Genomic DNA, 20,476 nt, shown 5'->3' on the forward strand with positions numbered 1-20,476 from the left:
TGTGAATGAGCCCTCTCCAGATACTCTAGGACCATTAGTTCGATATGATGACCCCTGGAAAAAACCCAAAAACAACAACAAAAAACTTGAGCTTGAATCCTCTACAGCATGATTAGCTACGCGGCTCAATAGTAACCGAACTCTAAAAATTAGAAATTTGATACCAATAGATATACCAAAAGATATAACTGGGCTTATTAGCCTATACCGATTTCAAATATATAGGTTTCATTAAGTTTCGTGTTACCCATCAAAGACTACGAGCCCGAGAAAGTTTGCCTGATTTTCAAAAAAGTGGGAAACATCCCCTAAAAAGACATGGAATATTAATGAAAACTATCAGATTTGGTGTATCAGAGAACCCCACTAAAAAACGTTTCAAGTTTCTATCTGCAAAAATGTGGAATTTTTTTTCAGAAGAAAGATCACTTGTTGTTTTTTTTGCCAGGGCTGATCGTATCGAAGAGTGGTCCTAGAATATCAGTAGAGGGCTCATTCGAACTGAAATAAAAGGTTCTAGTGCTCTTTTTAATTGACCAAAATTATTGAAGGGCAGCTAGGCACCCTCCCCCTTCCTTTGAACAGCTCTGTCTGTAAATCATTGTTAAACCACAATGGTAAGACGCTAGGCTTGAGAGATGATTATCAGCTCCTTCTTTATGCCCTGAGTGGCTCAGGAGACACTTGTGTATAGGTTAAGATTATCACTATAACACGCCTTTTCTTTGGGGTTTGAACAGAAATTATTTGAGAGCTCAGAAATGTCAAATTCAAAGTCATTAGATGTATTTTATGAAACATAGCAGCATATAAAAAAAATAATCGAAAAAAATAAATCGAAAAAATAAAAATTATATCGAAAAAAATAAATCGAAAAAAAAAAATAATCGAAAAAATAAAAATAAATAGAAAAAAAAATCATTCTGCTTCTCTTAGTCTGGTTAAGAATGGATCGCAGGGAATCAAGCAGCAAAGTCAGTCAAACAAAACATCATTCTACAGAGAAGCAACTTTTCAAAAGATGTGTATTTTTCTTATTGAAAATTGCATTGTGTTTTAGCACTAGCTTGTATTTTAACACTAGCTTCCTGGTCACGTACTACTATGATCTCAAAGGGATGGACCCTAGAAAATCCCCCTTGTGGGAAACTCCCCCTCTGAAGAAAATTCCTCGGTGAAAAGTTCCTTCCAAAAAATTCTCTGCTGCTAGAATTTCCCCTCCCCCCGTAGGAAATTCACTCCCCTCATGTTAATAATGATTACATTTTTTTAATTTTAAAAAGCTTAGGAATTTAACCTTGAGAAATTACCCCCCCCCCCCCAACGGCCTATTCTACCCGACAATTCACCCCACACTGAAGTATCTTCGGTACTTGTTTAACATATGCCCTGACTAACGTTCTTCTAACAAGTTTCTCTGACGCTCAATCCTAATGAAATAAACCAAAGTCAGATAAAAAAATACTTTAAAAACAAATCTAGGCTATGTATTTGCCCATTAGGTGGAGTGGTGGCAAATTATAGCGGATCTGTATGCCTAATGTGTTAGGTACAATTATTCTGCATATTATGTTATAACGATTGTTTTCTGGTTTCACATTGTCCAAATAATTTATCCCCACCCCTAATGTGCAAATATAGATAGACTAAGTTTATATTATTTCCATCTATTCTGTTACTGGTCTTAGTCTTGTCTCACACTAAGCTGGAAGAAACTAACGAAAAAAAAATTCGGTTCTATAATGCGCAATTGAATGAACAGCTTGAGTGGTAGGACGTATATCATACAAGTACCTTATATTCCTCCGCAGAGCCCCCCCCCCCCTCGAGAAAAACCCTCCCCCTGAAAATTCTTACCGTCTGCAATTCCAATTGCAGGTGGTGATGAATTTTTTCAAAAACAAAAGTTTACTTCTCATTTCAATACAAAGCCATTTTTGAGGAGTCTGGCTATTTTTCAGGATTCACTCAAGTTTGATTTTCAAATAGTATTTTACTATTAAAACTAACTGAAATATTAGTTGTAATTCTTGAATCAGTGACAAATATGAATTTTTCTTGCTATACAGTTTTATGAAGCGTTTCAAAAACTTTGATTATTATGGGCCATGGATCGATCTTTACTAGGTTGCAGCTAGTCATTTTGTTCAGCATAGTTGAAAAACCCAATAACTATGTCTTTGGGACGACTTAATCTCCCACAGTCCCCGAGGGAGGGGCTGCAAGTTACAAGCTTTGACCATTGTTTACATATAGTAATGGTTATTGACAAGTGTAGAGACGTTTCTAAGGGGAACTTTTTCACGTTGGGGTAGGAGTGGGTAGGGGGGAGGTGGTTACGTGGGAGGATCTTTCCATGGAAGAATTTATCATGAGGGAAGAGAATTTCCATCAAGGGGGTGCAGAATTTTCTATTATTAAAAAAAAAATGAGAAAATAAATAAAAAAAAGTTTTTTCAACTGGAAGTGAGGAGCAGAATTAAAATTTAAAACGAACAGAATATATTACGTATTTAAGGAGGCTAAAAAATTACTAATCAAAAACGTTCAGAATTTTATTATTTTAGAAAGTACAACTGTAACAACTTCAGCGTAATGAGCGGGGCGTTTAGGAGGGGACACCCCCTTTCATATACAGAATGATTTCCGTTCTTTTTAAGTTTTAATGTCGCTCCTTACTTGCAGTTAATTTTTTTTATTTAATCAGCATAAGAATCCAATTCTTTTGATGTATTAGTATCAAAATTCCGTTTTTTGGAATTTCGGTTACTATTGAGTCGGGTTACCACGTTACTTTGTTACCACGAACTGTTTGATTGTGGAATATTCTGCTTTTATTTTGACCAGTTCGACATTCTTAAATGCCTTTTATTTATTAACCAAGTCTGTCCAATTGTCAAGTAAAGTTGTCAGATCTCACCAATAATTATTTTCAATGTATGTTGGACTCTTATTGAAGTTGATCTAAGAGCAATGTCAAACTTGTATTTTTCTTGTTTGAAAGCCCTACCACACGCAAGGGCCTCTTTAACACAGTTTTCACTCAGATCATTTTAAAACTGATGATCATTAACAAGCCAATGATCATTATCAAACAATTCATCATTATCAAACAATTGTTATGCGTCACTGTTCAGCATTCAGACGAATGACAAAGTTTTTCTATTCAAAATGTTAACCAGTTTTTCTTTGTTAAGAAACATTAAGATGCACCAAATTCAAAGAAAAACTAGGTCCTGATATTTAGTAATGTGAACACAACTTTTCACTGGGCTCCATTGTTTCACAAGACACTTCTGCGGCATAAAATCAAACAAGAAGTACAACCACTAGATGCAAACTAGGACATTTGTAACTCGATCAGAACCTCCTTAATTTCACAGGCCGTTATCAACAGTTTATTTCTTATAAAAGAAACCTACCTCCTTTCCTTTAAGTGGTATCAATATCTTTAAATTCCGACAATAATAACTAGATACTAATTAAATAATACCTAGCAACCGTTCATTTGGGCTCTATTCTTGCGAACATCTTGTATTTGAGTCAATAAATATTCTTTAAGCTCGGAATAAGCCTTATGAATATCATCATTTACTATGATCTTGTGGAAGTTTCCTGGTATTTCCCCAAAATCAATTTCTTCTTCTGCCACAGATAGTCTTTTCTTCAACAACTCCTCTGTTTCTGTACCACGAGAGATTAAACGGTTTTTCAGTTCTTCCATAGATGGGGGTTTAATAAAGATCAGATGTGGGTTTAAATCTGTTTTCTTAATTTGCATAACTCCCTGTCTTTCTATGTCCAAAACACAAATCTTACCCAGTTCTTGAACCTTTTCTACTGCCATTTTGCTTGTTCCATAAATATTCCCTGAGAAAACAGCATGCTCGATAAATTCTCCATTACTTATGCTTCGTTCCATCTCTGATTTGGTTGTAAAAAAGTAATCTATTCCATCAACTTCGCCGGTTCTAGGGGCTCGTGTCGTATGTGATACAGAAAATTCAAGTATATCGCCAAATTCAACCATCATCTTCTTAATCAAGGTTGACTTTCCCACTCCTGATGGACCACAAAGTACGAATGGACGAGGCAAGGCATTGACTTTGAGTTGGGTATCACAAAACATTGTCACAAAGATGCCAGAGCTTTTCACTAACCAGGAGAATTTAAAAGAAATGTCTTTTAAACATGTTATTTTTATAAGGAATGAACAAACTTATATAGAAGTTTGGAAGAAATTTTGAAGGTTGGAATATTGAAAAGTATCTGACGGTAATAATTTTGCTATTGCCGAAGTTTCACACTTGCTGAGAGAGGAGGTATGGACATAAAGACACAAACCTTAGAACCAAATGTTTGAGGTCAAAATTAATTATGTGTCTGTCATTTCATCATCGAAATGGCCTAAAAATTGAGCTTGGCGGTCCAAAAGAGCAACGAAAATAAGCCACATACCAGAATATAGATTACAAGCAAAATGAGGAACACGAAGAATAATAAATTAAAAGATTTTGACAAAACTTTAAATTGAGAACAATAATTTTTCAACCGCGTAACCAGGATCTCTACTAAGTCTATTAAACTGAGAAAACAAACCACTTTGGGTCTTCTAGTTCACTTTTATTATGTAGAAAATTTTCATGTGGTTGTGTATTTGAGAAATAATCCTTTATTTTATTTATTATTACCACAACTCATGAAGTTCACACAAATGTAAATAATAAGGCAAGTTGAGTAATTAATAAAACCAAAAACTTATCGTGGTTGTAACGGTAGCTGTATTATAGTAAAAAACGGAAACAGCCCATTCTAAACTGAAAAACAGATATGAAATCCCCCCAAATAAACACTGAATCGAGACAAAAATTACACCAATTCTAATGTCCATCTTAACATTCTCGTGTCATCTTAACATTCACGGACTTTGCTCGTCTTTTGATGAGCTGCACCGGATCGTTAGTGATGGAACTCCTGATGCTATAGGATTATGTGAAACTTTCCTGGATTCAAAAAAGGATATCCTTTTAGATATTCCAGGATATAGGACGGAGAGGCTGAATAGCAAACAGATGGCCAGAGGTGGCCTTATGCTTTATATTGCTAATCATCTTGCATACAACGTCCGAAATGATTTGAGCAGAAATGATGAAGGAATCTTTGAATCCCTATTTATTGAGATTAATTTAATGCGTAAGTATTTAGTTGTGGGTTCGGTTTATAGGTCCCTCAGTGGATCTATTCCTTCGGTTTTGAAAATTCTGGAAGAAGTTTTAGACTCAGTCCAAAAACATTCCATGAACTAATCTTTATGGGTGATTTTAACCTCAACCTGCTGGATCAAAATTCTGCTTCAATAATTTGTCAGTGATATGCAATGATGTTCAAATTTTTTTGTCAATGATGCTCTCTTCGGGAACTCTACCTTCAGTTTGTATACCACAAACTGATCCACATATTACTCCGTATATGAAAGGGGCTTTTCCTCTCCGACACCCCGTTCTTTACGCTAAAGTTTTTTATTGTTTTAAAAAGTAGAGTTGCGAGAAAGAATCAAACTTTGGTGCAAGGAGCGGGGTGTCGAGGAGGAAAAGCCCCTTTCATATACGGAATAATTTCTGTTCGTTTTAAGTTTTAATGTCGCTCCTTACTTTCATTTCAAAAAACTTGTGTTTTTTATTTAATTTCTGAAAGTTTTTGAATTAATGCATGACTGATTTTGGCTCTCCGTACATAAATTATTAAAATGAAATTTGCATATTAATTCTTTTTTTGGCTAAATGGCTTTCTCTTAGTTTTGATCAGACGATTTTGAGAAATAAGGGGTGGGGAAGGAGGTCTAATTGCCCTCCAATTTTTCGGTTTCTTAAAAAGGCAACTAGATCTTTTAATTTTTAACGAACGTTTTTATTAGTAAACAATATACGTAACTTAAGAATTAACTTACGTAACAAACTTTTATGTTCTTATATTTTTGATTATATATATGAGGGGGTTGGTCCTCTCGTCAATACCTCGCTCTTCGCCTAAATCTTGTTTTGTCCCAATTCTTTAAGAATGACCCCTGAATCAGCAAGGCCGTAGAATAAATAGTTGAAATTACTTAAAAAGGGTTTTGCATAAAGAGCGAAGTATTTATCTCCTCCTAAATACCTCGCTCTTTATGCTAAAGTGTTTTTAGAACCCCTCATATGCGTAATAATCTCTGTTCGTTTTAAGTTTTAGGGCTTCTCTTTATTTTCAATTGAAAAAACTTTCATGTTTATATTTTCATTGTTTTTTTTAATAGTAATGCTAGAAAATCCTGCGCCCTTTTCATTGAATTTCTCTTCCCCCAAAGAAAGATCCTCCCATATAGCCCCCTCCCCTGAACCCCACACCCAAACCAAAAAAAATCCCCCTGATAACGTCGGTACACTTCCTAGTAACCATTACTGTATGTAAACATTGGTCAAAGTTTGTAACTTGCAGCCCCTCCCCTAGGGACTGTGTGGGGTAAGTCATCCCCAAAGACATATTTATTTTGGTTTTCGACTATGCGGAACAAAATGGCTATCTCAAAATTTTGATCCGTTGACTTTGGGAAAAAATGAGCGTGGGAGGGGGCCCTCCAAGTTTTTTGGTCACTTAAAAATCATTTCCGTTAGAATGAGCCCTCTTGCCACACTCTAGGACCACTTGGTCGATACGATAACCCCTGGAAAAAAAAAACAAAAAAAAAACAAACAAATAAACACGCACGCGTGATTTGTCTTCTGGCAAAAATACGAAATTTCACATTATAATAGATTGGACCTTGAATTTTTTTTTCTATAGGGTTCTCTGATACGCTGAATGCGATGGTGTGATTTTCGTTAAGATCATATGACTTTTAGGGGGTGTTACCCCCTATTTTCCAAAATAAGGCAAATTTTCTCAGGCTCGTAACTTTTGATGACAAAGACTAAATTTGATGAAACTTATATATTTAAAATTAGCATAAAAATCTGATTCTTTTGATATATCTTTTAGCATCGAAATTCCGTTTTTTAGAGTTTCGTTTACTATTGAGCCGGGTCGCTCCTTACTGTAAAACCAAGATAAATGAAAATTCGTAAAAAAAATTCTTTATACTATGGTATTTCTAAGCAGTTTCCTATCCTTAGGAACTTCATAGCTGTGTAAATCATAAATCACTCGAGCTACTGGAACACAAGCGTCTCTTATTGACAATATTTTTTCGTCACTAGATGTCTTAGATAATCTGATGCTGGTTATTGATATTTCTGATCATTTCCCGATATAAGAGTGCTGATCAAGTGCAGCGTATAGCATCACCATCTAAACTCCCATTTTTCCGTTATCGCGATACTGAGCTAAGTCCGTTATCGCGATACTGAGCTAAGTCTACTTAATTCTCGTTTGGCTGATGTACCATGGGGTAGTTTGGTTTCTCCTGATAAAAAACAGACATGAAACCCCCTAAAAAAACCCACTGAATCAAACAAAAATTACTCCAATTCTAATGTCCATCTTAACATTCTTGTTTCATCTTAACATTCAGGGACTTTGCTTGTCTTTTGATGAGCTAAAACGGATCATTAATGATAGAACTCCTGATGTTAAAAGACGGAAACAGCCCATTCTAAACTGAAAAACAGCCATGAAATCCCCCCAAAAATCGAGACAAAAATTACACCAATTCTGATGTCCACACTTCTAATTTCCGGTTAAGTCAACCCCCTCGAAAGGTTTTGCGACAATTCCTTAAATAAATAATGGCAAAAAGGCTAATATTACTTTGAGAAGCATTGCTCTTAAGTAGGTCAACATTAAGGCACTGATTACGACTTTAACAAAAATACGACGGATATATGAGGAAAATATCGGTTTTTCTATGCCAAAACAGAGTATTTGCACAAAAGTTTTATTTTGAGTTAAAAACACACCTTCTCTAACCACAACACAGAAAACTTAATAACAGCATCTGAAATATTCTATCTCTCATACTTTCTGACAATACCACCTAGTTTCCACAGGGGGGTAAATACAGATTTCCCTGGTTTTTCACAGCCAAACTATAGTATGATAACAATACTGATATACAAGACAATACTGATATAGAATATCTTAATACAAATCTTACAAATACTTACTAATACAAATCTTAATAGCACTTTATAACCATATCTTTAAACCTAAATACCCATCTATTACTACAGTATTATTGCTATAGGTCTCTCCTCCTGAGAGAGCAGATTGAAGTTTGAGTTCCTGCTATTTTTATAGCTTTGATCTTCAAAAACTTTTTTGAAAATTATCGCGTACATTAAAATGACAAAATCACAATTCTATTCATAAGGGCTTTTCCAACTGTCCCATCAATTCCGGGATTCATTTGAAAAATATTAATTTTTAAACCAAATCTGACGTTCATTCTTCAAAGGCGCTATTGCCTATGGATTTTACACAGCCGTTTTCTAGATTTTCCTTAATTGAAAAAAAAAATATCTTGCAAGAAACTTAAATCGTGGTTTCAGTATCAAGTGAAAGACGAGCGCTTCCATAGTAACCAAAAAATATAGCATCGACCCAGTAACAGTCTTAGGCCTCATAAACGGGGGGGGGGGGGGGGCAAGGTATGTGAAAATTACAATTGCGACAATCTTTTATTTGATTAACTACCTTAATAGAAAGGTAGAATACAAAATAAAAGGGATCTAATCTTACTACTACTACTACTACTAATAACTCACTGCAGCACCAAGCCGCCTGAGGCCAACACAGCTACGCACGCTCCTCCTCCAACCTAATCTATTTAAAGCCTCCCTCTTTACACCCTCCCAGGAAGTTCCCATTTCCTTTAAATCTTTATTTATTACATCCTCCCAACCCAGACAAGGACGACCTGCTTTCCGTGTAGCCCCAGACGGTTGGCCAAAAAGGACAATCTTCGGTAATCTGTCATCCTTCATCCGTAGAACGTAGCCTAGCCATCTCAACCTTTCCTTCATTATAGCCCCAGAAAGCGGGATTGAACCACACTTTTCGTAAAACCTACTGTTTGAAATACGGTCAGTCAGCCGGGTACCCAGAACAATCCGTAGGCAATTTCTCTGGAAAACATCTAGTAAATTTTCATCTGCTTTTCGGAGTGCCCATGCTTCAGAGCCATATTTGACCACTGTCATTACTGTAGCTTCCAATATTCTAATCTTGGTTTGTAGACTTATCTTTCTATTCTTCCAAACTTTTTTTAGCTGTGAAAAAACACCCTAAGCTTTAGCTATTCTACTTTTAAAATCTTCACTGCTCCCACCATCTTTACTAATAATACTACCAAGGTAACTGAAGCTCCCAACCTGATCAATCTTTTCGTTACCCAACGTCACCTGTTCATCTTCACTTATTCCTAGCTTCAGTGACTTAGTCTTCTTAACATTAATTTTCAAGCCTATTTTAGCACTCTGAACTCGTAAAACCTCTAAAAATCCATTAATCTAATCTTAGATATCACAAAAACTGGGGGAGGGGGCACCTATCCCCTTTCCATGTCTAAAGCCGCCGCTGTTATAACCGCCACACTGTTAGAACCGCCACACGAACTCTAGCCAAAAATAACTGTTATATTAAAATAAATCATCATTGCATACTGTCAAAATAATAAATTATGATACAACACACTTATTCTTCGACAAGCAATAGAGCACAAACATTTCTTGTAAAACGTAACCACGACTAAAAAATGGTATGGTGCATGATACTGTCTTTTGAAAAGATAAAATAACACAAGCATCTTTTGGAAAGCTGCTTTTCTGGGATATGGTGCCTTATTTGACCCACTTTGGTCCCTGATCCCTTGTGTTTGGTCTTTTCCTATTACAACTAAGATGAGCCATAGTTTTTTATATGTGTGTAATCACCTTTTATAAAATATATATATATAAAAATAAGTTGTCTGTCTGTGGATGTGTGGATGGATGTGTGGATGGATGTGTCAGGTGACGTCACCTGAAAAAACTGGATTAGGTGACGTCAAAACTGAAAAAACTAAAAAAAGGCAAAAACTACAAAAAAAACTAAAAACTAATAAAAAAAATAAAAAAGCTAAAAAACTAAGAAAACTATAAAGGTAAAAACCAATAAAAAACTAAAAAAAAAACTGAAAAAACTAAAAAAAGGCAAAAACTACAAAAAAAAACTAAAAACTAATAAAAAAAGTAAAAAAGCTAAAAAACTAAAAAAACTAAAAAAAGGTAAAAAACTAAAAAAAATAAAAAATAAAAAAAAACTAAAAAAAAGGAAAAAACTGAAAAATAAGCTAAAATAAAGGTAAAAACCAATAAAAAACTAAAAAAAAAAGGAAAAAACTAATAAATGACGACACTCAAAGAGAAAGCGACCAGGACAAAAAACTAAAAAAAACCGGGATACAAATGACGACCGGGACACAGGGAATATAAATAACGACCGGGACACAGGGACACAACTACAACGGGGACACCGGGGGAAACAGGGGGATATAAATGACGACCGGGACAAAAAAACTAAAAAGAAATAAAAACTAAAAACTAATAAAAAAAACTAAAAAATCTAAAAATCTAAATAAGCTAAAAAAGAAAAAAAAAGGAAAAAAATAAAGGAGAAAAACAAAACTAAAAAACGAATGTATATACAGACCGGGACACCGGGATACAAATGATGACCGGGACCCGGGACACAGGGAATATAAATGACGACCGGGACACAGGGACACAACTACAACGGGGACACCGGGGGAAACAGGGGGATAACCTGACAATCTATTTATATGCAAAGACAATGGGACAGCAAAGAATGTTGTATATTCGCAAGTTTTACGTAGTTAAAACCATATATATATATATATATCTATATTCACAGGTGGGACATAGGGACACAACTACAATGGCGCGTAACTATTATGGCGCGTAACGACTTACGCGCGCGGGGGGGCTTGGGGGGGGCGCGAAGCGCCCCCACCAACTAGGTGTTGGGGTGGCGCGAAGCGCCACCCCAACAGCTAGTATTATATATATAGATGTCTCGCCAAGCACCACAGAAAAGAACGAACTCTAGCCCAGAGCAGCCGAAATATTAAAATAGAATTCAAATTCTGAGAAAAACTGAACCATCGTATGGAGGATGATGCAACACACGTATGTTACGACAAGTTAGTAATGTATCGCAAGTGTCTTTTGAAAGGTTGCTTATTTATAGTATTCCTCAAACCGGTTTATTTTCCTATATTAAATTAACCTTTAATGAAAATGAACCTTAAAGCTGTTTCTTTAGGTTTATGACGTTATTTCAACAGCTATATTATTTTGCAATTGGCTCCTATCACTTCATATTGTAAAATTTCCATTTAAATTGTTTGTGTAAGTCAAAAGTAAAGGCTGTATCAGTTGCAAGCAGTTGCAATCACTGTTGCAAGTTGTCGCAGCCAAAAGAGGGCACTGTTGCACTTGCAATTGCAGCTGCAGTAGTATTAGCTGTGGAATTTTCAAGCTGATTCCGTTGTCCATTCCTAATATTGCAGATAGGTTCTTTGGATAATTTGGATGCAGATAGTGTTTTTTGATTTAGCTTAACATACCCCTCAACATTCCTCAAAATTTCACCTCCATGGCCTTATTCATTTGAGACAAACCCAGGATGAAACATTTTACCCATTCTTTGATAATTTGGATGCATAGAATGTTTTTTGATTTAGCTCAACATGCTCCTCAAGCTTCGAAGCTTCGAACCTCTCGAAGCTTCGCTTAATCCTTGTTACTGCTGCACATTTACTTGGTCCACAAGATGTTCTGACATCATCCATAATTCTCTTTAACAACTGCCGTTCCTTCTTTATAAGGTTTTGGAGTTTTCGATTTGTGATTCTTGCTGTCACTTGTCTTCTAGCCTCAATATTTCGTCGTGTATCATTTTCACTTAAGAAAATTGTTATGCTCCTTGCTGCATGTCGTCTAACCGCATTCTTCGTTGTGCTTCATTTTCATTGCTGTTTAATTGTGATAGTTTTTGTCACAAGTCTTCAAATGTTCTAGGGTTGGGACCTCTTGATAACGAAAATAACCAAACTGATTGTGGTTGCAACGGTAAATACAACCTAGCAAAGGAGAAACCATGACCCACAGTAACCAAAAAATGAGCCCAGAACGCTCAAAAATGGTTGCAGACCGAGGCAAAAAGTTCATTTTTTCTTGAAAGAGCAATGGCCAAAAATATTATACAGGAAACATAAAATTTTTTGGCCTGAACAACAATTGTTTTTGCATGGGAATCACCATAATTATCGCCTTTTTTCCCCCAGAAACCAGGGCACTAGAATATCTTAGAGAGCTGTTTAAAGGCTCATTGTGAAAAAATTGCTACATCTACTCGCTTTTATTTATTTTATTTTCTTTAAGAATTGACGACGCTTCTTGACTACTAAGGTCCCTGCGTCGGCCCTGCAGTGCATTCCTGCAGCGTAATTCTATCTCTGGGTCCCGTATTACCTAGCTAAGGTCAAATCCACTGCGCCACCACAGGACTACTCGCTTTTATAATTAAGAAAACATAACATTTAAAATCAGATCAATATTTGGCAAAAAAAACTTTCCTTTCGTGTACAAGATAAATGACGTTATAGATATAGGTTACAACCATTAATACAGTTATAGTAAAATGCTTCAAAGAGTGTCCTGGATAAACATAACAAGGTTGTCCGTTCTTTAATAGCCCTGAAAAGAAAAAGCCAGAAGTTTTTTGTGTGCTAATTGAATGAGAAGCGGCAGTTTACATGACCTTTGTATAAATTGAAATGAGTGGGAAGGTCATAAATTGTGTGCTTTTTCTTTAAACTTTCCAGAAGACCAGCGATATTGAGGATCTACAATTATAGCTAGTAAAGGATGAATTTCATGACCTTTTCTGATATAACGAAGCTGTTTTCATGACGTCACTGATATAAAAACATGCGAAGGGTAAAACCTTTGTTTATCTGCAAACATTTTATGCAATAAGAAAAGGCAAGGTGCAAATTTATTTTAGGGAAGCCTTACTTTCACCAATTGTTATGGATATCCTCTATCTCAAATATTTGCGTTATAAAAACTAAATGCCTCTTTAACATATTGACATATCAGAACTACTAAAATAGAATGCAGACCCTCAGTTCATACAAAACATGAATAACACTAGTAGTGAAAGCGGCGAAGGTCTTGAGGGACCACATCTTCCGACGAGCGACGAGCTAAAACAATGGACGTTTTATATGCGTGATGCCACTGGTCAAAGAGGTAACTGGGACAAGACTCTCCAGGAAATTCATTCATTTGATACTGTCAAAGGCTTTTGGGAGCTTCTATATCATATGGCAAAACCTAGTCAAATTAAACAAAATCCTAGGACTAAAGAAGCCAAAAACATAAGTATTTTCAGAAAGGGCATATCCCCTAGATGGGAAGATCCAGCCAACAGCAATGGAGGCCGGTTTGAAATGAACATCAATGCAGACAAATTGGGCAGTAGTGTGGAAATTGATAAACTTTGGGAAGACTTAATATTGCTTATGATTGGAGAAAATTTTGGCGAGCTGAATGAGAAAATTCACGGTGTTGATTTAGCTATACGTAGGAGGGAATACAGACTTTCCTTATGGGTAGGGGAGTGTGATAAACAGGCAAAGAGTTTGATGATTGAAAAAATAAAAAGCATCAGTGATGTTGAAATCAGATTTGAAAACCATACATGGTGAAACCCAACAAAACAGCTGAGAGAAAATACAAAAGCTAATGTCTATAACTGGTATAAATTCTAACGGACAGAAATTAGCTAAAAAAAAAAACTACTGTTTGATTTTACACACTTTGAAATTTACACAATTGCCAAGTGTGATAGTAACTATTATTGCAATTGCTTATGTGTAATTATAGTGGGAGGCCCAGCCCTCCACTTCAGCGGGGCCAGGAAAACCCTTGGCTATTTCCAGCAGCTACTGATTTTTTTTTATCTTTATTTGGAGTTTTGAACCAATTGTTAATGTGGAACATGCATAATGAGGTCATTTGTTACCACATTAGTAAATAGGGAGGACTCCATTATAAATACATAGCATACATTCGGACATATTCAGTCACTTTCACTTCACTATCATGAAATGAAATTAGCAAGTAATCAACGGAATCAACTGAACATAAGGAATTTCATATAGTAATTTAATACAACGCACAATAGCTCAGTTTGGTCGTCAGGACATTCAGTCTAATCGACTAAACGGGATCGACTGAGTTTCAGGCAGTAATCTAGTACTAAGCACAACAACTCAGTTCAGTCATCAGCATATTCAGTCCAATCAACAGAACGGTATCAATGAAATTCTAGATAAAAATTTAATACAAAGCACTACAAGTCAGTTTAGTCGTCTGCCCATTCAGCCCAATCAACTAAACGGAATCAACGGAAGTTCAGAAAAGTATTTAAATGCAAATCACAACAACTCAGTTTAGTCATAAGCACATTCAGTTCAATCAACTGAATGGGATCAACCGAATTTCTGATAGTAATTAAATACAACGCACAACAACTCAGTTTAGACGTAAGCACCTTCCATTTCCATCAACAGAGCCAACTTAACATCAACAAAACACGCAAACGTGATAAAATAAAGAACAGCACAGGATAAGACAGTTCAAACAAATCAATATGAAGCATGCTGAGCGCAATTACAAAAGACAGCAACTGAAAGCCCCAGCAATGCATTAAAGTCAACTCAGAACAGGAAAATTAAGGACAGCTTGATTCTATATGGCTACCCTTCTGATGATTAGAGCATGAGTCGAGATGTTCAAATCGGGACTATGTCTGAAATTTGTCCCTAGGGCATTGAAATTTAATGGCGAAACAATTGGAATGTGTTGCGCCTCAGAAAAAGTTAAGCTTCCTCAACTGGCTGCACCACCAGAGCCATTGAATGCTTTACTTACTGGAAATACATCTGAATCGAAGTGTTTTTTATCAAACATCAGGAAATATAACTCATTTTTCCAAATGACGTCCTTTGGTGCCTGAATCAAAGATCAAGGTCATTTTATGCCTACTATCAAAGTAAAAGGGCAAATTTATCATAGAAGAGGCTCTCTTCTACCAGTCTCAGGTGAGCATCACAAATTTTTGCAACTGCACTTCATCAGTTATGGCAATGCTGAATTGAATGCATGCTGCGGAATTTCTCCCGGCGTTGAAAGGACTATCGTTTTCCAATTGCAACATCTTTTCCACAATAATAATAATTTAGTCCGTCTGTTCAAAACAAATGGGCCCCACAAATAGCCCCCCAATTCAGATGGACCCCTGCAGACGAAATGAATGCTTGCCTGAAAATTTCTAATTAATGGGCACACGTAAAGACATTAAAATTAACTACAAATATGCGTGTTTGATTGCAAAACGATGACTCTGGTCAAACTTTTTTAGATCAATTGCTGGCAATTGGAAACGGAAAGCTCACAGAAGACTCAATTTGAGGACGTATACAACCGCCTGCTGAATTCTGCAATTTAGTGACGTCCAAAAATGAATTGGTTGAAAAACTATTTCCGAATATTCTAACCAATTATAATAATCATAAATGGCTAAGTGAACGAGCGATCCTGGCAGCCAAGAATAAAAAACGTCCACGAAATCAACAATATTGTTTTGACCAAGATCCGAGACCAGGCAGTCCTTTACAAGTCAGTTGACACATTTCTGGAACCAAATGAAGCGGTTAATTATCCATCTGAATTTTTAAATTCCCTGGAAATCCCAGGGTTTCCACCACACGTACTACAACTAAAAATAGGCGTACCAATAATATTGTTACGAAATATCAACCCACCAAAGCTTTGCAATGGCACGCGACTTGCCGTAAAAAAAAAACAATGGAAAACGTAATAGAGTCAACAACCTTTTAGGGCCTTTTGAGGGTGAGGCTGTTCTTATTCCTCGCATTCCCACGATTCCAACGGATCTGCCTTTTCAATTTAAAAGATGGCGATTCCCAATTCGATTAGCATTTGTAATCACCATCAACAAAGCTCAAGGGCAATCATTAGAAAATTTGGTATAGATCTTAATGTAGATTGTTTTACCCATGGACAATTTTACGTAGCGTGTTCGAGGGTTGGTAAACCTGACAATCTATTTATATGCACAGACAATGGGACAGCGAAGAATGTTGTATATTCGCAAGTTTTAAGCAGTTAATTTGTATTGTATATGAATATCTATTTATCTATCTATCTATATAAAAATAATTTGTATATATATATATATATATATATATATATATATATATATATATATATATATATATATATATCTATAAATATAAAAATAAGTTGTTTGTCTGTCTGTCGACTGACGTCATGTTTGTGTGTCGACTGACGTCATGTTTGTGGACTGACGTCATTATAAGGATTGAGCTGTATGTCGTCATGAAGTTGTTTGTCGTCTGACGTCATGTTTGTCGACTAACGAAACTACAGACCGGGACACCGGGACCCAAATGACGTGTTATGTCTGTTATAACGTAATAGAGGCAACAATCTTGACAGGGCCTTTTGAGGGTGAGGCTTTTCTTATTCCACGCATTCTCATGATTCCAATGGATCTGCCTTTTCAACCTAAAAGATTGCAATTCCCAATTTGATTAGCATATTTATTTTTCAGTCCAGAACCACTAAAGCTATTATGTAAATATCAAAAATATTTATGTTGTCTGAGTAATAATTTTTAGTTTTTATTTCAAAATAGAAAATTACCTGACAATTTTAGAATTATATCTATCTATATATATAAAAATAAGTTGTCTGTCTGTGGATCAGGTGACGTCATGTTTCTGTGTCGACTGGCGTCATGAAGTTAGTTGTCGTCATTTTTGCTATGACGGTGGACACAAATGACGACGGGGACACAGGGAATATAAATGACGACCTGGACACAGGGACACAACTACAACGGGGACGCCGGGGGGCACAGGGGGATATATAAATGACGACGGCAACAAAGGAAATGGTCGATTAGCAATCACCATCAACAAAGCTCAAGGGCAATCAATAGAATCATGAGGTATAGATCTGAATACGGATTGTTTTCCCATGGACCATTATGCGTTGCATGTTCAAGAGTCGGTAAACCTGACAATATATTTATATGCACAGACGATGGGACAGCAAAGAATGTTGTATATTCGCAAGTTTTACGTAGTTAAAAACATATATATATATATATATATATATATATATATATATATATATATATATATATATATATATATATATATATATATATCCGATGAAGATGCTCAAAGAGTCTATGCCAAAAAACTTGCTGCTGATAGAGAAAGTCAGAAAAGAAAGCGTGCCGAGGAATCAAAAGAAAAGCAAGGAAACAGGCTTGTGGCTAAAGAACGCAAAACCGCGCAGTTAGATGAAGATCCACCTGGACAGCGAGAGTCAAAACATATCAAAACTGAAAATGATAGCGATGATGACTGGGTTTGGGATCTTGACTTGGATAAGGTCATCAATGCCTACCAGATTTAAGTTAAAAAAACAAAGGTTCGTCGATATGTACTTCATAGTGAAGCTGAAAAATAAAGAAGAAAAAGAAAACTGAAAAAAGAAAAATGTAAAAAACTAAAAAATACTAAAAAGAAAAAACACTCAGAGAGAAATTACAGACCGGGACACAAATGACGACCGGGACAGAGGGAATATAAATAACGACCGGGACACTCAAGGAGAAATTACAGACTGGGATACCGGGACACAAATGACGACCGGGACACAGGCAATATAAATGACGACCAGGACAAAGGTATTTAAGAATATCGTTCAAAGACAAATTTTTAATTGTAAGAAGACCGTTGAAAGAGAAATTTCTAATTGTAAAATGACTGAAGAACCTACAATGGCAACACCCGAGGAAGCTGCTCAAAACGAATGTATTCACGCCGAAGTAGCTGAGTTGGTAAAGCGTTATGTTTCAAGTTCTAGGTCCGAGAGGCTCCAGGTTTGAACCTTGGCTTTAGCATTAATACAAAAGAAGAAAAAAACTAAAAAAGGTAAAAACTACAAAAAAACTAAAAAGAAAATATATATATATTTATATATATCATCTTTTCCACAAAAATAATAATTTAGTGCTTCTGCTTAAAAGCAGCAATCGAATTGATGCCTCCTGATACGCAACTATCAACAAAGTGGCAATCGTTGTGGTCGGTGATCAGTTCTTACCTCGAGATAATATTCTTTATAGGCGAAACAATCAGTTGACAAGAATTGCTTAAACTCATCGATGCTACGATGCCCTACAATATCCTGACGAATATAAATGACACCCGGGACACTCAAATAGAAATCACAGACTGGGACACCGGGACACAAATGACGACGGGGACACAGGGAATATAAATGACGACCCGGACACAGGGACACAACTACAACGGGGACGCCGGGGGGCACAGGGGGATATATAAATGACGACGGCAACAAAGGAAATGGTCGATTAGCAATCACCATCAACAAAGCTCAAGGGCAATCAATAGAATCATGAGGTATAGATCTGAATACGGATTGTTTTCCCATGGACCATTATGCGTTGCATGTTCAAGAGTCGGTAAACCTGACAATCTATTTATATGCACAGACGATGGGACAGCAAAGAATGTTGTATATTCGCAAGTTTTACGTAGATAAAAACATATATATATATATATATATATATATATATATATATATATATATACTAGCTGTTGGGGTGGCGCTTCGCGCCACCCCAACACCTAGTTGGCGGAGGCGCTTCGTGCCCCCCCCAAGCCCCCCCGCGCGCGTAAGTCGTTACGCGCCATAATAGTTACGCGCCATTGTAGTTGTGTCCCTATGTACCACCTGTGAATATAGATATATATATATATATATATATATATATATATATATATATATATATATATATATATATATATATATATATATATATATATATATATATATATATATATATATATATATATATATATATATATATATATGGTTTTAACTACGTAAAACTTGCGAATATACAACATTCTTTGCTGTCCCATTGTCTTTGCATATAAATAGATTGTCAGGTTTACCGACTCTTGAACATGCAACATATAATGGTCCATGGGAAAACAATCTGTATTCAGATCTATACCTCATGATTCTAATGATTGTCCTTGAGCTTTGTTGATGGTGATTGCTAATCGACCATTCCCTGTCCCGGTGTCCCGGTCGTCATTTACATCCCCCTGTTTCCCCCGGTGTCCCCGTTGTAGTTGTGTCCCTGTGTCCCGGTCGTCATTTATATTCCCTGTGTCCCGGTCGTCATTTGTATCCCGGTGTACCGGTCTGTATATACATTCGTTTTTTAGTTTTGTTTTTCTCCTTTATTTTTTTCCTTTTTTTTTCTTTTTTAGTTTATTTAGATTTTTAGATTTTTTAGTTTTTTTATTAGTTTTTAGTTTTTTTTCTTTTTTTTTGTAGTTTTTACCTTCTTTTTAGTTTTGTTAGTTTTTTTTTTTACTTATGTCCTGGTCGTCATTTATACTCCCTGTGTCCCGGTGCTTTGTTGATTGCTAATCGAACATTCCTTTTGTCCTGGTCGCTTTCTCTTTGAGTGTCGTCATTTATTTTTTTCTTTTTTAGTTCTTTTAGTTTTTACCTTTTTTAGTTTTTTTTTAGTTTTTTAGATGAAAATTTTTTTTAGTTTTTCCCTTTTTTTCTTTTTAGTTTTTTATTGGTTTTTACCTTTATTTTAGCTTATTTTTCAGTTTTTTCCTTTTTTTTAGTTTTTCTTTATTTTTTATTTTTTTTAGTTTTTTACCTTTTTTTAGTTTTTTTAGTTTTTTTTAGTTTTTTAGCTTTTTTACTTTTTTTATTAGTTTTTAGTTTTTTTGTAGTTTTTGCCTTTTTTTAGTTTTTTCAGTTTTTTTTTTAGTTTTTTATTGGTTTTTACCTTTATTTTAGCTTATTTTTCAGTTTTTTCCTTTTTTTTAGTTTTTTTAGTTTTTAGTTTTTTTAGTTTTTTACCTTTTTTTAGTTTTTTTAGTTTTTTAGCTTTTTTATTTTTTTTATTAGTTTTTAGTTTTTTTTGTAGTTTTTGCCTTTTTTTAGTTTTTTTAGTTTTTTAGCTTTTTTATTAGTTTTTAGTTTTTTTTGTAGTTTTTGCCTTTTTTTAGTTTTTTTAGTTTTTTAGCTTTTTTGTTTTTTTTATTAGTTTTTAGTTTTTTTTGTAGTTTTTGCCTTTTTTAGTTTTTTCAGTTTTGACGTCACCTGATCCAGTTTTTTCAGGTGACGTCACCTGATCCATCCACAGACAGACAACTTATTTTTATATATATAGAAGATATATATATATATATATATATATATACTAGCTGTTGGGGTGGCGCTTCGCGCCACCCCAACACCTAGTTGGTGGGGGC

The 20,476-nt window shown here is 35.4% G+C and overlaps 2 protein-coding genes across 2 annotated transcripts; one reads left to right on the forward strand and one right to left on the reverse strand.

Annotated features, from left to right (window-relative positions):
• Positions 1-2,512: 2,512 nt before the first annotated feature.
• Positions 2,513-4,129, reverse strand: LOC136033333 (guanylate kinase-like). Its single transcript, XM_065714125.1, has one exon. The coding sequence runs from the start codon at positions 4,127-4,129 to the stop codon at positions 3,494-3,496; it is 636 nt and encodes a 211-aa protein (XP_065570197.1). The 3' UTR covers positions 2,513-3,493.
• A 9,045-nt stretch (positions 4,130-13,174) lies between these two features.
• Positions 13,175-13,744, forward strand: LOC136033334 (eukaryotic translation initiation factor 4E1-like). Its single transcript, XM_065714126.1, has one exon. The coding sequence runs from the start codon at positions 13,175-13,177 to the stop codon at positions 13,742-13,744; it is 570 nt and encodes a 189-aa protein (XP_065570198.1).
• The last annotated feature ends 6,732 nt before the right edge of the window (positions 13,745-20,476 follow it).

Source organism: Artemia franciscana, chromosome 11 (genome assembly GCF_032884065.1).
Source record: "Artemia franciscana chromosome 11, ASM3288406v1, whole genome shotgun sequence".
NCBI classification, from domain to species: domain Eukaryota; kingdom Metazoa; phylum Arthropoda; class Branchiopoda; order Anostraca; family Artemiidae; genus Artemia; species Artemia franciscana.

Coding starts and splice junctions, on each gene's coding strand:
- LOC136033334 (XM_065714126.1), top strand. CDS start 13,175: ATGAATAACACTAGTAGTGAAAGCGGCGAAGGTCTTGAGGGACCACAT.
- LOC136033333 (XM_065714125.1), bottom strand. CDS start 4,129: ATGTTTTGTGATACCCAACTCAAAGTCAATGCCTTGCCTCGTCCATTC.